The 20,852-nt window shown below is 32.9% G+C and overlaps 2 protein-coding genes across 2 annotated transcripts; one reads left to right on the forward strand and one right to left on the reverse strand.

Moving 5' to 3' along the window:
* Positions 1-1,279: 1,279 nt before the first annotated feature.
* Positions 1,280-1,879, reverse strand: LOC114290320 (uncharacterized). The gene has a single exon (XM_082880961.1). The coding sequence runs from the start codon at positions 1,877-1,879 to the stop codon at positions 1,280-1,282; it is 600 nt and encodes a 199-aa protein (XP_082737087.1).
* Positions 1,880-11,354: 9,475 nt separating this feature from the next.
* Positions 11,355-19,239, forward strand: LOC114290315 (wax ester synthase/diacylglycerol acyltransferase 5). The gene is made up of 5 exons (XM_028234194.2): positions 11,355-11,923; positions 12,783-13,352; positions 15,307-15,678; positions 18,158-18,295; positions 18,541-19,239. The coding sequence occupies exons 1-5, from the start codon at positions 11,732-11,734 to the stop codon at positions 18,727-18,729; spliced, it is 1,461 nt and encodes a 486-aa protein (XP_028089995.2). The 5' UTR covers positions 11,355-11,731; the 3' UTR covers positions 18,730-19,239.
* The last annotated feature ends 1,613 nt before the right edge of the window (positions 19,240-20,852 follow it).

The following is a 20,852-nucleotide window of genomic DNA, read 5'->3' on the forward strand; positions in this document are numbered from 1 at the left end:
TACCTAGTTCGAAAGGCGGTCTTCTCAACATCCTATGCTTTGACTTTCAACTGATGGTACTTGGATCTTTAGTCAATTTTTGAAAACACTTTTGCCCCTTGTAATTGGTCAAACAAATCATCAATTCGTCGTAAAAGGTATTTATTCTTCACTGTTACCTTATCAAGTTCTCAGTAATCAATACATAATCGAAGGGTCCCATCCTTCTTCTTCACAAACAAAACGGGTGCGCCCCATGGCGATGTACTCGGTTGGATGAACCCTTTGTCAAGCAAATCTTGCAACTATATTTTTTATTCCTTCATTTCTGTCAGAGACATTTTGTACAGAGCCTTGGAAATAGGTTGAGTACCTGATACAATATCAATGACAAATTCAATCTCACGATCTATCAAGTCCCCTAGCAATTCTTCGGGAAATACATCCAGAAACTCACTAACAATTTGAATATTTTCAACACCCACCTTAGTTGTCTTTGCATACAAAATACTATACAAATAACTCGTACAACCCTTCTGAAGTAGTTTACAAGGTTTCACAACCGATATCAAATAGGGCGAAGGGACCGCCCTATGTCTCACATGACCCGGTGGGCTGAAAAACACTTGCTTAGACACACAATCGATGGTTGCATGATACTTAGCTAACCAATCCATTCCCAAAATTATATCAAAGTGTTCCATATCAAGAGGCATCAAATTAGCACATAATGGAATATCTCCAAGTAAAAGCTCACATGCAGGATACATCGAAGCACATAACACATAGTCCCCGGATGAGAGGGACACGCACAACACATAATTCAAGGGTTCCATAGATCTATTCAAATTAGGAGCAAATGTTTTCGAAACAAATGAATGGATGAAACCCAAATCAAGTAGCACATGAGCAGGTTGGCCATTGATGGAAAGCGGACCTAAAACCGCAGCGTCTGAATTTTGGTCATCGCCAGGAACAAGCGCAAAGACTCTCCCTTGCCTAACATTGTCTTTAGAAGTAGTAGGCCTTGTCGGGGTGTTTGTTGCAGGAGTGGAACCGGCTGAACTAGTAGTTGGCCTATTCCCTTTTTGTTGCCCAAACATAGGACAATCTCTCACCATATGCCCGTCTTTCCACAATTAAAGCAAGCTCCTGATGCTCGATAACAACCTCTCCGGTACTTCTTTCCACACTCCGGGCAAGTTGGTGCCGAATCACGAATAGAACCTGAAGTGTTGGAAGTTCCCAAATTTTGTTTCTTACTTTGTAAGGACGTCGACCCTTTGTGCACATTGGAGCCTTACCTTTTGACTTTCCAATCCGAGTACCGATTGCGGTTGACTTGGTTACCTTCTACTATGATGGTCTGATCTAATACATCCACATATTTTTGTAACTGTAATACATTAATATTCTCAAGAATGGAGTCTCGGATACCTCCCTCAAATAACCTCACCTTCTTGTAGTCCATATCGGCTATGTACGATGCGAAACAGGCTAATTCGGTGAATTGCACTTCATACTCTACTACGGTCTTGTTCCCTTGCTTCAACTTTTCAAACTCTCTTACCTTCCTGTCTCGAATACTCTGTGGGAAGTACTTCTCATAGAAGATCTTCAAAAATTGAGCCCAATTCATCTCTTGATGCTCTCCTTGAATAAGCATCCACCAACGGTACACCCCATCTTCTAGTGTAAAAGCAGCTAGCAAGACTTTTTGTACCTCCGTGCATGGAAAGACTTCAAACAATTTCTCGATACCAAGTACCCAAGCCTCCGCCTTTAATAAATCAATTCCTCCTCTGAACAAGGGTGGTTTCATCTTCTTAAATTCTTTTGTAAGAGCAATAGTTCGGTCGTTGGCGTAGTGGTCTTGCACTATAGGTGGTGGCACAGGCATTGGTAGCGGTGGTTATTGTTGCTGTTGTTGTCTAAAGGCCTCCACCATATCCATGACCATTGCCTCCATTCTATCAAGTTGTGCGAAGGTTGAATCCTCCCCATCCTCTGCCTTTGTTCTCACCATGATCTAGAGGAACAAACATTATAACTTTCCCAAATAATAAATACATAAGACACATTTACAAATGCACATTTTCATGTCATACTTGATTATGGATGTATTACGGATGCAAATTAATCCCTTTCTAGACTTCTTATTGCTCGCATGGACTCGTGTGTGAGATGTTAACTCGTGCTCTGAAACCACTCTGTCATGACCTGAACCTGTCCCTAAAAGTTTTGGTCATAATCAACCAGTAATGACTTGATTACCTTCGGCCTCAAACAAACATACAGAGTAATTATAGTAATGGGGCCAAAAGCAGAAGTATACAACAAAAGAATAAGTCCATTGGGCTATATCAATATGAGCAAAAGTAACACATCCACGTCATTTACATGTCCATGCAAAAAGAATATAAATATCGACAGAAATTTGTGCATAACGTTTACAAACCCAAGACCAGAACAGCAAAAACAAAATAAAGCCAAAGTATGATGTGAGTCAAAGATGAAACTCCATCTCGGAGGTGTAACTCGATTGGGTCTAAAAAAGAATGGCTCCTGAAGCTGACTTTAGGGGTGTGCTCCATGTTGTGGATTACCTACATATGCATACATAGGATTGGGTGAGCGAAGCTCAATGAGTAACAATATCGTAAAACAGTGTAAATAGATAGTCATAAGATTCTCACAATACCCAAAATTATATAAACAAAACGGCCTTAGGCCCAATCATACTTCAAAACGGCCTTAGGCCCAACATATAACAAAACGGCCTCGGGCCCAACATCTACCAAAACGGCCTCGGGCCCAACGTATATCAAAACGGCCTTAGGCCCAATCATATTTCAAAACGGCCTCAAGCCCAACGTATATCAAAATGGCCTCAGGCCTAATCATATTTAAAACGGCCTAGGCCCAACATATAACAAAACGGCCTCGGGCCCAACATATAACAAAATAGCCTCGGGCCTAACATATAACAAAACAGCCTCGGGCCTAACATATAACAAAACAGCCTCGGGCGCAATCATATTTCAAAACAGCCTTGGGCCCAATGTTGCACACGTCATATAATATTAATGGGGTTTCTCATTTGAAATAAATCACAATGTCGACACCATTCACCGTTCATGGTTTGAGGTACACAATAACGAACATATAAATATGGTATTATTACTCACAGTGGGATCGATCTTGTGGTGTTTCCTCTGGCACACGACCTATACCAAACATGTCATACACATATTCGATACGCAATTCACTTCAATTGAACTCTTTTCTTTCATTATTCATAACCTTCTTTAATGAGTTTCTATTCATCATTTCACTCCCAAAGGGGGTTAAATAAGGTTGGGAATGCATTCCGGAGGCCGGGGGTAGCCAGACAAAACAACACAATTTGTTTCCCTATTTGGCCACACGTGCGGCCGGTCCAACTGCTCGAGCGGTCTTGCTCCGCACATGCGGAAATTACAGCCACTCGAGCGCACAATGATATCCAGTTTTGGTTCAAAACATGGCCACTCCGTGGCCGCACGAGCGGTCTGGGCACACCTAGACAATCCGAAAAATGGCCAAAAATGACAAACCTTCCAAACTTATTTCCAAGCCCAAATCAAAGTAAAACTCACTTAAAAACATGATACATAAGCATGACACAAGTGTAATTCCACATTAAACTTATCAATCTTGCATCAACATCAACTTCATGGTCTCATTTTTTCACAATTTCATGGTTTTATATGCACAAGTTCAAAATACATATATTCATGAATGATTTTCTCAGAAATCTTGTTTTTATGAACCATCTAGGGTTTGTTTCATGGATCAATCAGAAAAATTAACTCAAATCAAACAAAGGTGTAGAGATTAAGGTCCAACTTCATGTCTTTAGCTCTAGTCACTACACAACTCAAAACCCTAACTCAAAATTCCTAATTTCTTCATGATTTCTTGACAAAGATGAGTTAGAGACAAAGTTTGTAAGTAAATTAACATACCTCAACTCAAATCTATGGTTTGCCCCTTAATTCCCTTCAAATCCCTAGCTTTCTCCCTCTCTCAAACTCACACTTTGGAGCCCTCTTCCAACAAATAAAGAACAAAAGAGGCTAACATACAACTCAACTCAAAAATCTTAATTTATTCATTACGAATCATATTTTTTCAAAATTTCACCAAAGGCTCTAAAAATCATGTTAATCATAACTATGAAGTCGGCTTTTGTTTATCGCGCCTCTATGGCCTTCAATTTTAGTTCAAAGTTTCAGTTACAACAGATATTCCTACTCTCAACAGATATTTTTCCAAATTCATTTATTTTCCATACTCAAACTTGCAAATTCATATCAAACACATAATCAAATACATAATTAAGCATAGTACGAGTTGGGTTATCACAACGCGTCTGCTCACCTACATACATAATATAAATAGTGAGCGAAAGCCCAGTGAATAATAACAAAATAAACGGTTAAATAAATGATGTCCTAATAGATTCAGAAAATAGAAACAGATTCATATTAATAATCATGCTTGAATCATATCCATATTAATAATCATGCTTGAATCATATCCAAAAATCAGAATTCATACTTGTTCATATGTGGTACATCCATTAGCATTAACATATCAAGTACAGAGCATTAAGGGTTATACTTGTCAGTTCGATAAAGGAACCTCCGGTACCGGGAACAGATAACATGCTTACTAGTTCCACAAAGGAACCTCTAATACTGGGAACAAATAACATGCTTGCTAGTTCCACATAGGAACCTCCAGTACTGGGAACAGATCATGTACTTGACCCATGGAATTATTACCACGAGTGCTTGTCAGAAACTGGACAATCATTCATTGTACAAAGCATAACATTGCATAAAACAGATCTTATTTCACATACAAAAAATAATAAAGTTGAACATAGCTTTACTAAATTATTGCTCATAGATGGCTCTAAAGCAAACAACAGAGCAGACGAATCAGATAACTTGCGGCGCGTGACCTACACAGATACAGAACAAATACGTACTGAATTACACACCCAAAATTATTAACTTAGTTTTTTCTTCTTTTGGTGTGTTTCTACTTCTTCGTCTTCATTCTTATATCTTAATCTTGGCCTAGGAATGCCTAAGATGCAATGAAGATGCTGAAATGCAGTTGAAAACACTTAGGCAAATATGCTGAAAATAGGGGTCTCGCACAAGCAAAGATTCCAGAGTGGTCAGCGTAACATCAATCGTTTGAGCGGTCTGCAAACTTCTGCAAAAGTACTGGTAGCATGAATTCTACGCTCGACAGTCGCTCGAGTGTATGACTGAGATCTTTGATTGAGTGCAACTCTTGTCGCTCAAGCGATCTGCAAAATATGTGAACTTCTGGGAGCATACATTTTACACTCGAGCCAACTTTTGGTCGCTCGAGCGGAAGTGCAAAAGCAAAAGTCGTCGCTCGAGCTAATGGACATAATCTGGAATTTCAAGATTGCTCTTCCAAGCTTCAAACTTAAATTCTACACACCAAAACTCATCATTTTGGGCCAAAAACTTAAGAAAACATGTGTGAACTGGAAAAACAATGGGAATTCAAAATCATTTAGCAAAATCAAGGCCCAGAAGCTTGCTAATTGTGCAAAATCAAACCCAATTCTTTGAAAACATAACATGCATGTTTTATCTCGACTTCAAAGCCTCAAAAACATGACCAATTGTATGGAATGGTAGTAAACAAGATGAATTCTGAAAATAGGAGTAAGATGGAAACATGTATGAGAGAATTCCTTGAAATCAACTTAAATTATGCTCAAATGGGCATGCATGCATGATATGACCTTCCTACCAACTCACTAGCTCAATTATTGACTAATTCAACTTAATTCTCTTGAATTCTCTACATGAACTAACTCAATTACACAACTAAGAGTTTAATTACTCACCTTAGATACTTAATTATATTCTAGAGGTTCAATTTCTTGAGTCCGCAAGCCCAAATCTACAATTCTTTACAAAACCTTCACCATCTCTCGAGCTCAAACTCTCTCTAAGCTTTTCTCTCTCTCTCCCCCCCTCTCTCTCTCTCTCTCCCCCTCACATTTTTGCTTCCAAAGAAATGAAATGAGAGTGTAAAACTCTATACTAGAGCCCACTTATGCCTTCTATAGGCCCAATTAAAAAACTTAATTAAACTTGGCTTAAACTAAGCAAATGGGTATTATTTATTCTAATTAATTCACTCGAATTCGAATTTTAATTAAACCTATCATAAAATTATAAAAATTCCAAATAACACATATATCAAGTCAATTTTATGTTCAGATGCCGACAAGGTTCTCAATTCACAGAACAAAGCAAAAATACAAACAGATATTTCTACGATAGGCAAATAAAAACACAAATATTACAACACACATGCAATTAATTCAAAATTTCGTCTTGATTACTTATTAGATATGGTTAATCATGATTCATCAGCTAATCATAGGTCAGGGTTGTTACTAGTTTAGTGTAAAAAGCCCCCTTAAATTCTTAAAGATTTTTGCTAAATCTTATAGATAAGTCGGATTTGGGTGTGTTTGTAGAGAGCAGGGAGAGAAAAGATCAGTATAAAGAGAGACAGAGTAGTGTAAAGGTGTATCCAACATGTTTTTGGCATCAATTTTGAGGAAAAAAACAAAAAATTCGAAACAAACACGTCGAAATCCGCACGAGCGTTTTGAATTCTGCATGAGCAGAATTCCAATCCGTACGAGCGGATTCTAATGCCCCCACGGGCAATTTGCTCTAGAGAAAACCCAAAATGTTCACAGAAAATCTGCTTGAGCGGAACCCAAATCTGCACAAGTGGTTTTGTCCAAACATTTTCAAAAGACATTGTGTGATTCCGCTTGAGCGGTTGCCAAATCCGCATGAGTGGTTTTGCCTAGAAAACCCATAATTTTATTTCGCATCCTAAAATAGGTTCCAATGCCCAAAACTCAAAAAATTTAACTTGAAAATGTTGAGGGGGATTTAGTAAGAGCATAAAAGAATTATCAATGACCCAATACGATAAACAAACACCAAAAGTAAAGCACACTATCAAACTACACAATACTAGTCAAGTCCAACAACCAAGACAGGACATCACATTGTGTGACCTTTGACTATGTCATAAGGTGAGGGTTGATGCTTTGCTACTTTAGTATGCTACATGCAGTCATGTATGATTCGGCCTTACGAGACATTACTGAGAAAGCGATCAATCCTAAACTAAATAATATGAGGGTGAATGGAAAATCATCTAGTATTATACCTCTGTTGTTTATTCATTATCGCCAACTCACATTGCTTTGTATAAGAGATGGATTGAGTGTGAATATATTGCAAGATTTGAGAGGGTCAAACATGCCATTTTCTGAGGGATTAGAAATGGTTTTGGATTGGTGTAATTAGATGGTTCTGGGATACATGAGACATTATGTTTATCTTCGCGTTGATATCTTTGTAACAATCTGTTTTGGGTGACCACTGGAGTGGTAAATCGATCACTCGAGTGGTAATGCAAAGCTCTTAGTAACTTACCTGTTTGCAGGCGAGACCGCTTGAGCGGTAAATTGGTCACTCGAGCATAGAATTGAGGCTTCTAGTATTTTCATTGTAACTCTGTAGAACTTCTGAGACAATATGTTTATCACTCGAGTGGTGAAAAGTTCGCTTGAGCGGTTTGTTCAAGACAACACATTTAAAAGTCAATCTAAACGCATTTCTCTCTCACTTTTTCACATCCTTTCACTTTCTAACACCGTTTTTCAAAACCCTAACCCTAAGGCACTTTATTTCCATTAGTTTTTCCGAAGATTCACCTTAGACCTTCCAAGGGGGTTGAAAAACAAGCTTGATTTTAAAGTTCTACCGATTATTTCTCGTTTTCTTGAAGTTTAAAGTTGGTTTTTCATCACTTGTCTTCAATCTTGAGATAAAGGTACTTGTAACTCGTTATATCTTTGATTTGATACATCTATGTGTTATTTTCATTAGTTGTCAAGATTTATGAAATAAATTTATGTTAGAAAATGAGTTTGATGAAAAATGGGCTATACCTCATGATTTTGGGAAGAGTTTATGTACATTGTTGATGATTATTGTTGTAGATGATGAAGATTGGCCTATAAATGATGCAAGGGGGAAAAGTCCTAATTTTTCTAAAAACCCTAGTTTTCAAATTGGTTCAATAAAGTGGATTTTGTTCTATTGACTCTTGAATTTAGAAATTGGGTGTAGTGGCTTGACTTTGATATTGGAATATGAGATTTTGGAACTTCTTAAGAAATAACCATTTGATTGGTGATGATTGCGAGTTGGAGAAATCTTTCAATTGTGAATGTTTATATTATTGGATTGTTGTGAATTGAAAACCACCTTAGGAAAATTAAGATTTGGAAACTCATACATCATATGCCTTTACAAATATACTTTGTAACTTTAAATGTTAATGTTTGGGAAGTGTTGGAAGGAAGTAAATAGCTCATGAGTCCGGGTTGTGAGTCGGATTTTGATTTAACTAGTGTATTGTACGTTGGTACTCATGCAGGGAGTCAAGGTGCCTAATTGCCCTATCTTGTGCATATTGCCAGATGAATGTGAGAAAAGTTTTAGGGTGTTCACGAGCCTACCACTAATAGAGTTGACAAATATAAAAGACTTGATTTTGAGCTCGCCATTCCAGGAGTCAACAAATGTGGAAAGGTAAGGGTCTTGGGTACCCATCGTCCCATCGTTTTGAGAGTCGGCAAATGTTGAAACTATTTTTAGTATGTAAATCTATATTTATATGTATGTATGGTGCGCAACTCTTGTATCGGGATGTCATAGCGTATTTACACCCCATGTTTTGGTTATGATATTGTTGGCATCGAGCATTTCGCATCATGGTTTTATAAAGAAAGAAAGGTTTTGGTTTTCTCATCTCTCGCATGGCATGATCATATGTATTTTGATTAATTATATAATTTGTTAATGGTACTTCTTACTGGGCGATTGCTCACTCTAAAACTTACAACCTTTCAGGAGATGATGCGATTGTACTACCAAAATGAGTTGGTTAAAGATAGATTTTTGGATGAGAGCATGGAGGCTCTATGAATGTTAACTGTTGAAACTTTTGGGTTATTTTTGTGCTGGAGATATAACTCTCTCTTTTGTGTTTTAAAGAAAAATCTTTGAAACGATGTAAGCCGTTAGGATATTATGTTTTGTATTATTTCTTGGGTTCGGAATTATTTATTCTATTGATGAATGTACTTGACAACGATGTAAATCACTCGAATAGTTCAATAGGAAAAGATAACTTTTGAAATCATGAAATGGATTTATTTAATGGCCTAACTTGTTTTTATAAATCAACTTATTTGTGAACTAATTAATGTTGTGAAAAGATGATAATTTTCAACGCATTATAGTCTTTGTGCTGGCTCTTATGAGGGTGAATAACCCACAATCCTTTCTTTTAGGGAGATAGAGTTGTAGGTAGTTACGTCTCTCTCTTTATAATCACCATGAATATATATTATGTATTGGATTTTGGCTTTTAATCGAATAATTTTCTGCCAAAAAAAAAAACAATTTTCTCTCTCTAGCTCTCTATCATGGGAGAACAACAATGTATTTCTACTATAAATAGTGTGAGTAGTTCTCTAGTAGTTTTAATCCACTGTTGGGAATTGTTCGAGTTCATCCATGGAAGCACGTAATTCACTCACCCACATATTCATTAGATTCGGTTTGATTGTGAAAGATATATCTGATTCTATTTATTTATTTCCACTGTGTATTTCTTATTTTTTTCTAATGCTACTTGACCCACATTCAAGCACGTTGCCATTCGCCCATTGGTTACACAGCTAATGGAAGAAAAAATAAAGGAACAAAACAACTGAGAAGCATTGATTTTGATTACTCCTTCCGTTTCAAAATATTAGTCCCTTATTATATTTTTTATTGTTCCAAAATATTAGTCTATTTTTAAAATTCAAGTACTAAAACAACATGAATTTCCTATTTTGCGCTTCTTTTAAATTCATTAATATTAATATACACAAATGTATCTTGATAATTGATATTGTCAAAAAAATTGTATTATTTTAATTTTAAATCAAAGGGTAAATTTGAAAATTTAATATTTTTGAAATGTAATAATTATACAATTAAAAAAAATTAAATTTCTCAAAAACAATTAATATTTTAAGACGACAGGAGTATCAATGCTAGGGCTTCATTCACCACAAGATGGCTTATGAATTTAATGGAAAATTAATAGACCAACTATTTTGGTTACTTGTACTCAACATATAGGTGAGCTAATCATTAGATAGATGATGTCATTGACGGAAGGAAGTCAGGTGAGCTCCAACGAGTTGCAGAGCCTTCGGCTGTGAGAGGGTCTTTGGCTTCCTCAGGGCCGTGTGAGGCATGCGTCTGAGTTCCTACCTTGAATGATAAGAATGACTGTCCTCAGCTCGACTTTAATTTAATTTTTTCATAGCTTTCATACTTTATTCAGTTGGGTTACTACACCTATTTTTGTTGCTATATATGTAGTTTAGTCAACTATAATTATACTAGTATTTTGCTTGAGTGAGTAGCATTAATGAGATTATATATATTTATATGCTTAAAATACACATTTTTGTAGTACTGATTACACAAATATCATAATAAAATTTATTTCTGTCATAATTAAAAAAGATTGAATTCTCTCAATTTGACCTATATTTTAAAGTCGGCATTGATAATCCGAATCATTCACTTTTTATAACTGGTTGAGTAGAATATTCATATAAAAAATTAAAATAATCAATCTGTGATAATTATATATTTAAATCACGTTATTTTGTAATAATAGATAACAATTATAATTTTAGAGTAAAATCACTAAATTTAAGCTTTCCAAATACCTTAGTACTTGAGTGTATAGGTTCCCCATGTCTTTAAAGAAAAGTCTAACGAAGAGCAAGTTTATTTGGATGAAAGGGTGAAAACTTTTTTCTGGACTAATATCTTGCTAATGTCACTATACTACCATTGTTGCCATCACCTCCACCACTCCACAACCATCTCCATTTCAAGGTTGATTTCAAAATAGACCTACCAAGTCCAAGTATTATCTCAAATTGAAATAGACAACTTTGAAAGAATCCAAATCCTAACTAAGAAATTCATAATGAATCATAACTAAATATCATATAATATATAACCAAAGACTTTTTCAATTATAATCAAAATAATAATCATAACAAGTCAAAACCAACATCACAATAATTTATAACTAATAATACAATAAATTATAATTAAAAATTATAAATATCATAATTGGGGCATGTAGTAAACCCCAAAATAGGGTGTGATTATAGAATTTCCCGATCTATGGTGGTGTTTGGGAAGAGTTTTTTTTTTTGTTGTTAGTTTTTTGCTAAAAGACAAAATAAGTTAAAAAACTAAAAAAAAAATAAATCCAAACAAAATATCACATCAAACTCATAATCATTTCATTTTTTCTCTCACAAACATCACATCCAACTACAAAAAAAATCAAACTATCTTCCCAAACACAATAGATTTTTCCTCCAAAAATAATCAAAAACTAAAAAAACCTACTAAAATAACAACTTACCAAACACCCACTATATATGGCCAAACACGCACACTCATATATAGAGATAAAGGTATGAGGAGGAGAGGAAGAGTAAAATCGAGAAGTCGAAAGAGAAATGGAGTGTGAGCGTGAAGTATCGGAAGTATCAGTGCCAGTGAGTCCTAGTGGACAATACCTCAACAGCTCTGTGCTATCGCTTTCTATTCTTGCAGTTTTAGAATCAGAAATTCCCATTGATGACTCCCAAACTATGTCACTCCTTAAGAATGTGTTCCTACCCATTAATCCACGCTTTTCCTCCATCATGGTATGTATTCTCTCTCTCTCTCTCTCTCTCTCTATATATATATATATATATATGTATGTGTATGTTTATATACCTCTCTCTCTCTCTCTATACCATCATTCTTAGGTTCATCATGCAGCATGCATAAATTCTTAGGTAGTTGTATGTCTTCTTTCTCTCCCGTCAAAGAGAACTATTAGCATGCATAAGGTTTTGTTCCAATATAAATAATCGAACGTTGTATAAACGTTCAACTCTGATTATACAAATGAGATAAACAACTAATCAAAAAGACATTGTAAAAAATTGACATTTTCATTGTGTATTGTTCCAAACCAACAATCTAACTGTCATCCACGTTATGCAAATCTTTAAAACTAATTGATTTCTATATTCTTGAACTTTAAATCTTCAAAGGCAATAATGTTTTGAATTTGGGAAATAAATATAATGGAGAAAAGAATGAGGTAAGCTAATTGATAATGAATGATATCATAAATGCAATGTGTTAGATTATAATAGCGAAGATAATGAGTGTTGGAAGATGATAAAGAAAATATAGCGTTTATATGTCTATAGAGAATGGTGTGAAAAGAGTGTTTTGTGTTTTCATATATCAATTCTTTGAATTGGTAGAATACGGACTCATGTGTCCTTAATGGTATTTTTATTTGAGAATATTATTGTAATATAAATTTAATCTGTTAATAGTGTATACTGAGAGAATTAGTGATGTATAAACAGAATTTCCCTTATTTTAAAAAGTCAATTGTAAATTCTCTCAGACATGTTTGATTAGTAAAATTGTAGCATAAGATTGATGTTTGATTATAAATTTTATTAATTGGATTACATGACATTCAATCTGACGAAAAAACAGGTGGAAGGCAAAAAAAGAGTCAAAAAATGGAAAAGGGTTGAAGTGAAGCTTGAAGATCACATTAATGTGCCTAGGTTCCCAGAAGGAATGTCTCTGGAGTTTTACGACAAAAATTTCAACGACTACTTGTCAAAAATTTCCTTGGATCAATTTCCACACAACCAACCATTATGGGAAATTCACATAATTAAGTACCCTACAAGTAACGCGGCTGGAAATGTAATTTTTAAGCTTCACCACGCGCTCGGAGATGGATTTTCTCTAATGGGAGCTCTACTTTCGTGCCTACAAAGAGCTGACAATCCTGCTATTCCATTGACATTCCCTTCGCGCCAATCAAACTCGAAAAAAGAATGCAAAACTACTAGCATTTTCAAGTGTGTGCCTAAAATTTTCACTAGGGTTATTAATACTGTGCAGGATTTTGGGTGGAGCTACATGAAGAGTAGGTTTGTCGAAGATGACCGATCACCAATCCGATCCGGTGAAGGTGGATTTCGGGCTACCACAATAACCACATTAACATTTTCTCTTGATTGCGTCAAACAAATCAAAGCCAAGCTTAAAGTGGTAATTATAGATTATTTTCAGTTAAATAGTTGCGTGTTTGTTTTTTTTTTTTTTTTTTAGGGTACATATATGCTCTGTTTTTCTTTTATTTGTTTATTTTTTTCCTACAGTTTATTTTGAGTTACATGAATGCACATTTGATCAAAATGTTAGGGAAAGAAATTTGGTTGCACAATTACCCTCGGATAACGAGATCAATAATTAAAAATACAATAATGACATTTTTTTTACCTAACAATCGAGACCAACTGATCGTAACTGAGCCTCACACAGGTTTATTTGGTGACAATTTTTTTGCGATGGGCAACAAAATTCATCGCCAAAAGTGAGTTTTCTTCAAATGCTATTAGTTTTTCTCCATTTCATTTTTTGAATTAGAAGGTCCAATTTAGATAGTTGTGGCACTAAAACAAATTAGGATTTTATAGATATATTTATTAGTGACATTTTTTAAATTTTGTACTTAAAAATTATTTTTTGACTTTTTGGGACAATTTTTTAGCGATGACCCTCGTGACAATGGAAAATTAGTTCCCAATTTTTTTTAAATTTTTTTTTAACAAATTTTTTATTTTTAGGGATAAAAAAGTGTGTTCCTGAAATTGTTTTATTGTAGTGTGGGCACACTCTCAGACAGTTTTGATAATTCGAAATATTTAAATTTTAAGATTTGTAAAGCAGATCATACATGTGAAAGATTAAGGCCTCGTTTGGGAACAAGCTTTTTTAGTAATTTTTTAGTTTTTTGGATAAAATGTGATGTAAAAAAAATTAGTATGTTTGGGATGATTTTTTGGCTTTTTACGAAAAACTGTGCAAAAAGTAGAGAGAAAATGAAATCTTTGACTTTTTTGTATGAGAGACTTTTTGATTTTTTTAGTAACTTTTTGGTTTTTTGAGTAAACCAGCCTGTTGCCAAACGAGTCTTAAGTTGATCGGATATCAACAATTATCTGATTAAGCCACATTTCTTTTAATAAAATAGAAAATAAGTATGATTTTAAAATTTGAATTTTTTTTTAACATAAATATAAAAAAAAATCATGTGATTGCTGAAATCAAATTAACTTGAAATTTTCATTGAAGTCAAATTAAATTAATTTTTTTTCCTGAATGGTTTGATCCAGAAAACTGACAATTTAAACTATTTAAATCGCCCAAGGTAAGCCCACTTCTATCTAAAATGGACCATCTAGTCTAAAACGTAGAGTGGAGGCAAGTTTGATCTTTTCCAAAACCCATGAAAAGGAAATAATTGAGGATGAAATTACCAATTTGCCACAGAATGTCATCGACAAATGTTTGGCATCCATTTTTTGGTATACAGAATAACTGATTCAGCTTAAGAGAAAAACCAAGTGCAGAGAAATGGTTGTTTGGTTTTTGAGTTGGGTTAAAAAATTATACAAGGACAAAAAAAAGTTAAAAAACCACAAAAAGATAAAAATCATAAGAAGATAAAAAAAAAAAAAATATCATTCCAAAGTTAAAAAGCCAAAAAAACCAATCAAGAGTACGAAACGAACAAAAAAGTCTTAGGCTAAAAAAGTCAAAAAAATCAAAAAATCAACTAAAAAAGTTATTACCAAATGGAGGCTCACTCTTATGCTTTTTTATGATTGATTTAGTGAATCAATTTTGTCTTTATGGCATAGCTCTAAAGAGTAATGGTATACAAATAAATTTTTTTATTTATTATTTTTTTTATTATAGAAGATGTGACTTTTTGTAATCCTTTCATTCCTAATAAAAAAAAAAAAAAAAATACCCATCATTATTCTCATAATTTTGAAAATCTCTTGACACATTATTTTGAATTTATTTTCTGTATGAACTTCAGTTTCATTTGTTAAAGCGTATAATTGTAAGAAAGCATATCATTAGGATGTGCTTAGTGATTTAATTTCCAAGAGACAATAAATGACAAGTGATCCAACAATTAAATTTGTAACAGACGATAAATGATGTGATTACGGGAATAATATTTTTGGGAACACGGCTATACATGGAAGAGACAAGCCATGAGTCAGGCAAAGCGAGTTCTACGGCACTAGTATTGTTCAACACTCGAGCCATTGGTGGATACAAGTCGATTAGTGAGATGGTGAAGCCTAATGCTGAGATGCCATGGGGGAACCGTTTCACATTCTTACAAGTCCCTATACCAAAGTTAGCTAATGCTGGTGATGCTGCTGATGAGTCTTCTTCAAACCCACTCCGCTTTGTCATGAAAGCACATCACTTGATCAAGAGGAAAAGAAACTCTGCTGCTGTTTATCTCATTGGAACCATGTTAGACACACTTCGAAAACTTAGAGGCCCCGAGGTATGTGCCTGCTTGCATCCTGTTGTTGGGTTTCTCATTTATTCTTTTTGAAATGGATGGACTTACTTGTTTCGATTATCTGAATCATTCATTTTATAATAAATTTTTTTTTTTTAAAGTTGATCTGATAATCGTAACATATTTAATTTATCGTATTTGTCTCTTAACAATTGGACGGCAAATATATTTTTTAGAATAGACTATTCATTTCTTTTTTATGACAAATGTCATAAATAGAATTAGTTACGATTATTATATTAACTTAATTTTTTTTTGTATGAGTAATATAAATTGAGTCCTTGATGAACCACAAGAGCCCAAATAAAATTTCCTAGTAGAAGGCACGCCCTTTCGGAAAAGTATACAACAAAATTTACAACAACAATGCTAGGTAGTTTAAAATTTTATGACTCAAATAGCTCAAATCACTCAAAACGATGTCGTTTTGACAGATTTTGAGTGTAAAACGACGTCGTTTTGATAGATTTAAGCCATTTAAGTCACAAAATTTTGAGTTACGAAACATTTTTCAATTTACAATTTGGAAAACAGTTGTATGCTATTTGTGCTTTTTTGGGATGAAGTGCAGTCCGATCTCGTGTGGCTCAATATTGGTTCCACCAGTTGATCTAATCATTCATCTTTTAAGATTTTGTGCGCAGATTATTTATAATTAAAGAAGTGATTTAATAACTATAAGTATATGTATTTATAAAAATAAATAATGAGTATAATTTTAAAATTAAACTGTTTATTTTTTATGATAAATATGATCAAATATTTGGGCTACGATAATTGGGTAAATCTGTTTTCTTCATAGATTATCTATTTTACAAGATGAATGGTTGAAAATAAATAAATAAATAAAAGGTAAATTATAAATACGTCCTCCGGAGTTTGCTTAAAATATGAATTATCTCTTGTGATTTGAAAAATTATAAATATCTCCCTGTCATAATTTTTTACTTAACAGAATTAATTGAAAATGTGAAATTTCTAACTTTTCACCTATATAATAATAAATTATCTAAATTATTAATTGAAATAAAATTTTAATATGATTAAAAACTGTTAATTAACTTGATTATTTGTTAATAAAATGACCTATTTATTATGAAATTAGAAATCATAGGGAACATAATGTAACTTTTAGAACCACGTGAGATAATTTATAATTTAAGTAAATCTTTGAGAATATGTTTATAATTTACCCATAAATAAATAAACGACATAAATCATTAAAATGAGAGGCATATTAGATTTTGAGTAATGCTAAAGATTCATACATTTATGCCCATAAATTGATCCATAGTGATGTGACACGAGAGTTAGGCCTATTATCGTTAAGTGTGTAACAAATAAAAAGTTAACATATATCATGTCACATCATTATGGATAAAATTGTGAATACTTTTTAAGAGTTTCAAAAAATTTCCTTAAGAGTTTAGAGGCCGGATTGGATCTCTCCCGTGTATGCCCAAGAAAAACTTAAAAAAAAAAAAAGCACATTACTATTCTAGTCTAAAAATTAGACTTATTTTTTAGAAAAATGCTTGAAATACCTAATTTATCATTCTTAAAAATCATCTCTAATTATGTGTTTGACAAGTATGAAATTTTGATTTGTCAAACATTTCATCATGTGAGATTTAATCTTAATGACACATCATTAAGGGTGATAAATTAGAAAAATGCAACCATTGTTATACTTTTAAAATATAATGTGATAATCAATTATGATACCTAAACTAATTCTCTATTTCATATGTTCTTTAACCATTAACTAATTAAATTATTTATATATCATTATGTATAAAAAGTGAATCTTAAAAATACACTTGTATATTACTTTTCTTTTCAATATGAGCGATAAGAAAGATCCTAAGAATTGACCATGGGTCAAATGTGGGCTCAAATAGTGCTTTCATCACTGCACCAATGGCCCATTGCTCATACGTAAACAATAGCGGACACGGGGCAAATGGAGTCACCATTTCAAATTTCACAAAACAACAATGTTAGGTATTATGAAAAAAAATTTATAAAAATAATCATGAAAGTTTCGTGATTCTTGAATTACACTTAGAATAAAGCACAACACACTAATCAAGGTAATCCAAGGATCATAAATTTTTTATGATCATTTTTATGACAAAATTTTCATGATCCCTAATCTTGATTAATTTTGTGAAATTTTAAGTATTTACATGGAAAATTAGCATTTTAGTCCCTTTAAAATTATATAATTTTACTCCCATCTTTACAAAAACCTCATAGTTTATGCAATTTTAAATATTTATAATAATAATAACAAAAAAAAAAAAAAAAAGCATCTAGACCCCAAAAATCTATGAATTTTCCTTCAACCCCTCAAAATTCTAATAATTTTACCTTCGTCCCACATTTCCATAATTTATGAGTCCATCAAAAGTTGGTTTAAAACTTAGAACTCAATTTAAGAATGAGTTTGGTGTTGCAGGCAACTGCTCGGTATCTCCATAGTACGCTAAAGAATTCAAGCCTGGGAATATCAAATTTGATTGGGCCAGTGGAGCCAATGACTTTGGCTAACTATCCGGTTAGAGGATTATACTTTACAGTGAATGGCGGTCCTGAGGTATATTGTACGATTATGATTGTCGAGTACAAATCATTTGTCCCGCTTTTTGTTCCATCTTTATTATATTTGTTACATATTTACATGCCATCAAGATCAATGGTTAGAAGGGTACGTACGAAGCAGAGAGTGGGACAAATGATCTTATAGCATGATTATCTTCTACGGATTCAAAATATCTATGTTTAATTGTTCATAACTTGCTCTTACTAGACCAAATCTTGTTTATGGGTATTGCAATGCAGGATCTGTCCATAACAGTGGTGAGTTATGTAGAAAAGCTTAGAGTTGCAGTCAGGATGGACAAAAGCTTCATTGATCCACAGAAATTCAACTCATGCATAGAGAAGGCTTTTGACATGATTTTCAGAGCAGCTGTAGAGTCTACCTCACCAGCAATTTCAAGCACCAAAGTTTCCAACAAGAACAAATAGGAAATTAAAGCCTCATAATAGTTCTGTCTTCTTCTTTACACTTCTTTCATGAGCACAATATTTAAATATTACTTTAAACTGTATTATGATCTCATAAATTATGTTTTCTTTCCTACGGTCTTGTTTTCCTTAGCCAATAGGGGGATTAACTTTGTCGCCCAAGGCTCATTATAAAAAATTTCAAAAAATTATTATTGTCGTAGGTTATTTTGATATTTAACTTGAGATCTCAAATAATTAAAAGAAAAATATTATAGATCTCAAATTTTTTATCAAATAAATGATTAAATGTCTTATATGGTGTGAATCTCATACTTCTGTGGACCTCACACCCATGTAAGACATTTGGTCATTAATTTGATAGAAAATTTGGGTTGCGTTTAGTAGAGTTTTGGAATTATGATTTGAAAATAGAGTTGTATTTTGAGTTTGTGAGTTTTAGAATTATGATTTGAGTGTAAAAATTTGTTTGGTTATGAATTTTAAAAATAGTTTTAAATTGAGTTTGAATTGAGTGATGTAACATATGATGGGGATGTTTGTTTGGACTTTGTTGAGCCAACTTATAGCTTCTAACAACTCATTTTAACTCAAAAAAGTTAATTCAGAGAAACTGGTCATCCCTTACTTCTGATTATCAGTTTCTGCTATGGACATGTTAGTTCATGATTATACTCTTAGAGTTAAAAAAATAAATAAATAGAAAAAGACCTAAATAGATTATTATTATTATTATTATTATTATTATTATTATTATTTATTATGAGAAATGTAAACAAGTAGTGAATAATAAAAAATAAAAATTAATTGAAAAAGCTACTTCACAGTTTATTTAACAAACACTACTCAGCAACTTAAATCTATAATCCAACAACTACACCAAAAAAATTAATAGTTTATAATTAAAATCATAATCTATTATCTATTAAGCTATAATCTATAATTTGTTTTAAAAGCTACACCAAACGGGGCTGATATTTGATTCAAAAATTTACAACTCATAACCAAACAAACAACTCAAAATTCTATTCAAAGCTCATAAAAAATTAAAAAAAAAAATTCTCAAAATATTTTTTATTTAAAATATAAAAATAACATGTGTCCAAAAAAAAAAAAACACGGACACTGTTCCAGTCAACCGGTCGGACGTCCGGGGGGACGTCCGAGAGAATGACTGGATAGACATGCTTTGAAAAGTGAGTATGGAATCCATTTTTAAAAATTGTAAACAAACAAAACACTCAAATCATATTGTGGAATCATGTTTGGAAAGTTCCACCAAACACAACATTGGTATCTCAAGCATTAGCCTAACTGAAAACTGCTAAAGTTAATGAACAATGTTATTTTTTTTTTTATTATGGTCAACACGAAATCTATATAACTGAATGGATTCACTACAACAAATTAAGGTTTTAGAAATAAAAATTTAGAAATAAAATCATTTTTTAAGGGTAAAATATTTGTGTTATCAAAAGTGTCATTATCATATTTTTAGTGATAAAATTAGACATTTAGTGATGAATTATTATTATTTTAAGACCAAATTATTTTGTCTCTAAAGTGTATTTATTGGGAATATTATCAAAATTTTATCGCTAAAAGTAATTTTTTTGACTTTTCGGAGTTATCTTTTAACAACTATCCTTGTGATAATAAGAATTGGCCCCTAAATATTTTTTGTAACAAAATTTTTATTCAAAAAAAAAAGATTATTCCTAAAACTCTTATTTAAATGCATTATTTATTTTTAGCAAGATGACTCACCATGGTCCTATGGTTGGTACACAGTTTGTTGTGTGAATTGAGGCAAAGTTTTTTAAAGGCAATGAGGCATTTTATCCCTTGTGATGCGAGACATAGGTTTTAAGTCATCAAGGCACAAGCATTTTCAAAATTTAAAATTTTATATTTAATAAGTAAATTAAATATTATAAAATAGTAAAAAAATGTTAAAAATTAAATATAAATGTATAAATACTTTTCTTCGTAAGGTGTTGAGCATTTCACTACAGAAAAGAAAGTTTGTGCTCATGAAAAGTGAAATTGTCATTGAGTTCTCAAACTTTCATTTCATATTTTTTTAATTTTTTTTAATTGGTCATTTTCTTGATTTTTAGTTG

The sequence above is a fragment of the Camellia sinensis genome, chromosome 7 (genome assembly GCF_055761805.1).
Source record: "Camellia sinensis isolate YWXY chromosome 7, ASM5576180v1, whole genome shotgun sequence".
NCBI lineage: Eukaryota > Viridiplantae > Streptophyta > Magnoliopsida > Ericales > Theaceae > Camellia > Camellia sinensis.

Excerpts from the sequence above, each read along its gene's own strand:
- LOC114290320 (XM_082880961.1), bottom strand. The coding sequence starts at position 1,879 with ATGCCTGTGCCACCACCTATAGTGCAAGACCACTACGCCAACGACCGA.
- LOC114290315 (XM_028234194.2), top strand. The coding sequence starts at position 11,732 with ATGGAGTGTGAGCGTGAAGTATCGGAAGTATCAGTGCCAGTGAGTCCT. Across the intron at positions 11,924-12,782 it reads CACGCTTTTCCTCCATCATG|GTGGAAGGCAAAAAAAGAGT; the intron begins GTATGTATTCTC and ends ACGAAAAAACAG. Across the intron at positions 18,296-18,540 it reads CAGTGAATGGCGGTCCTGAG|GATCTGTCCATAACAGTGGT; the intron begins GTATATTGTACG and ends ATTGCAATGCAG.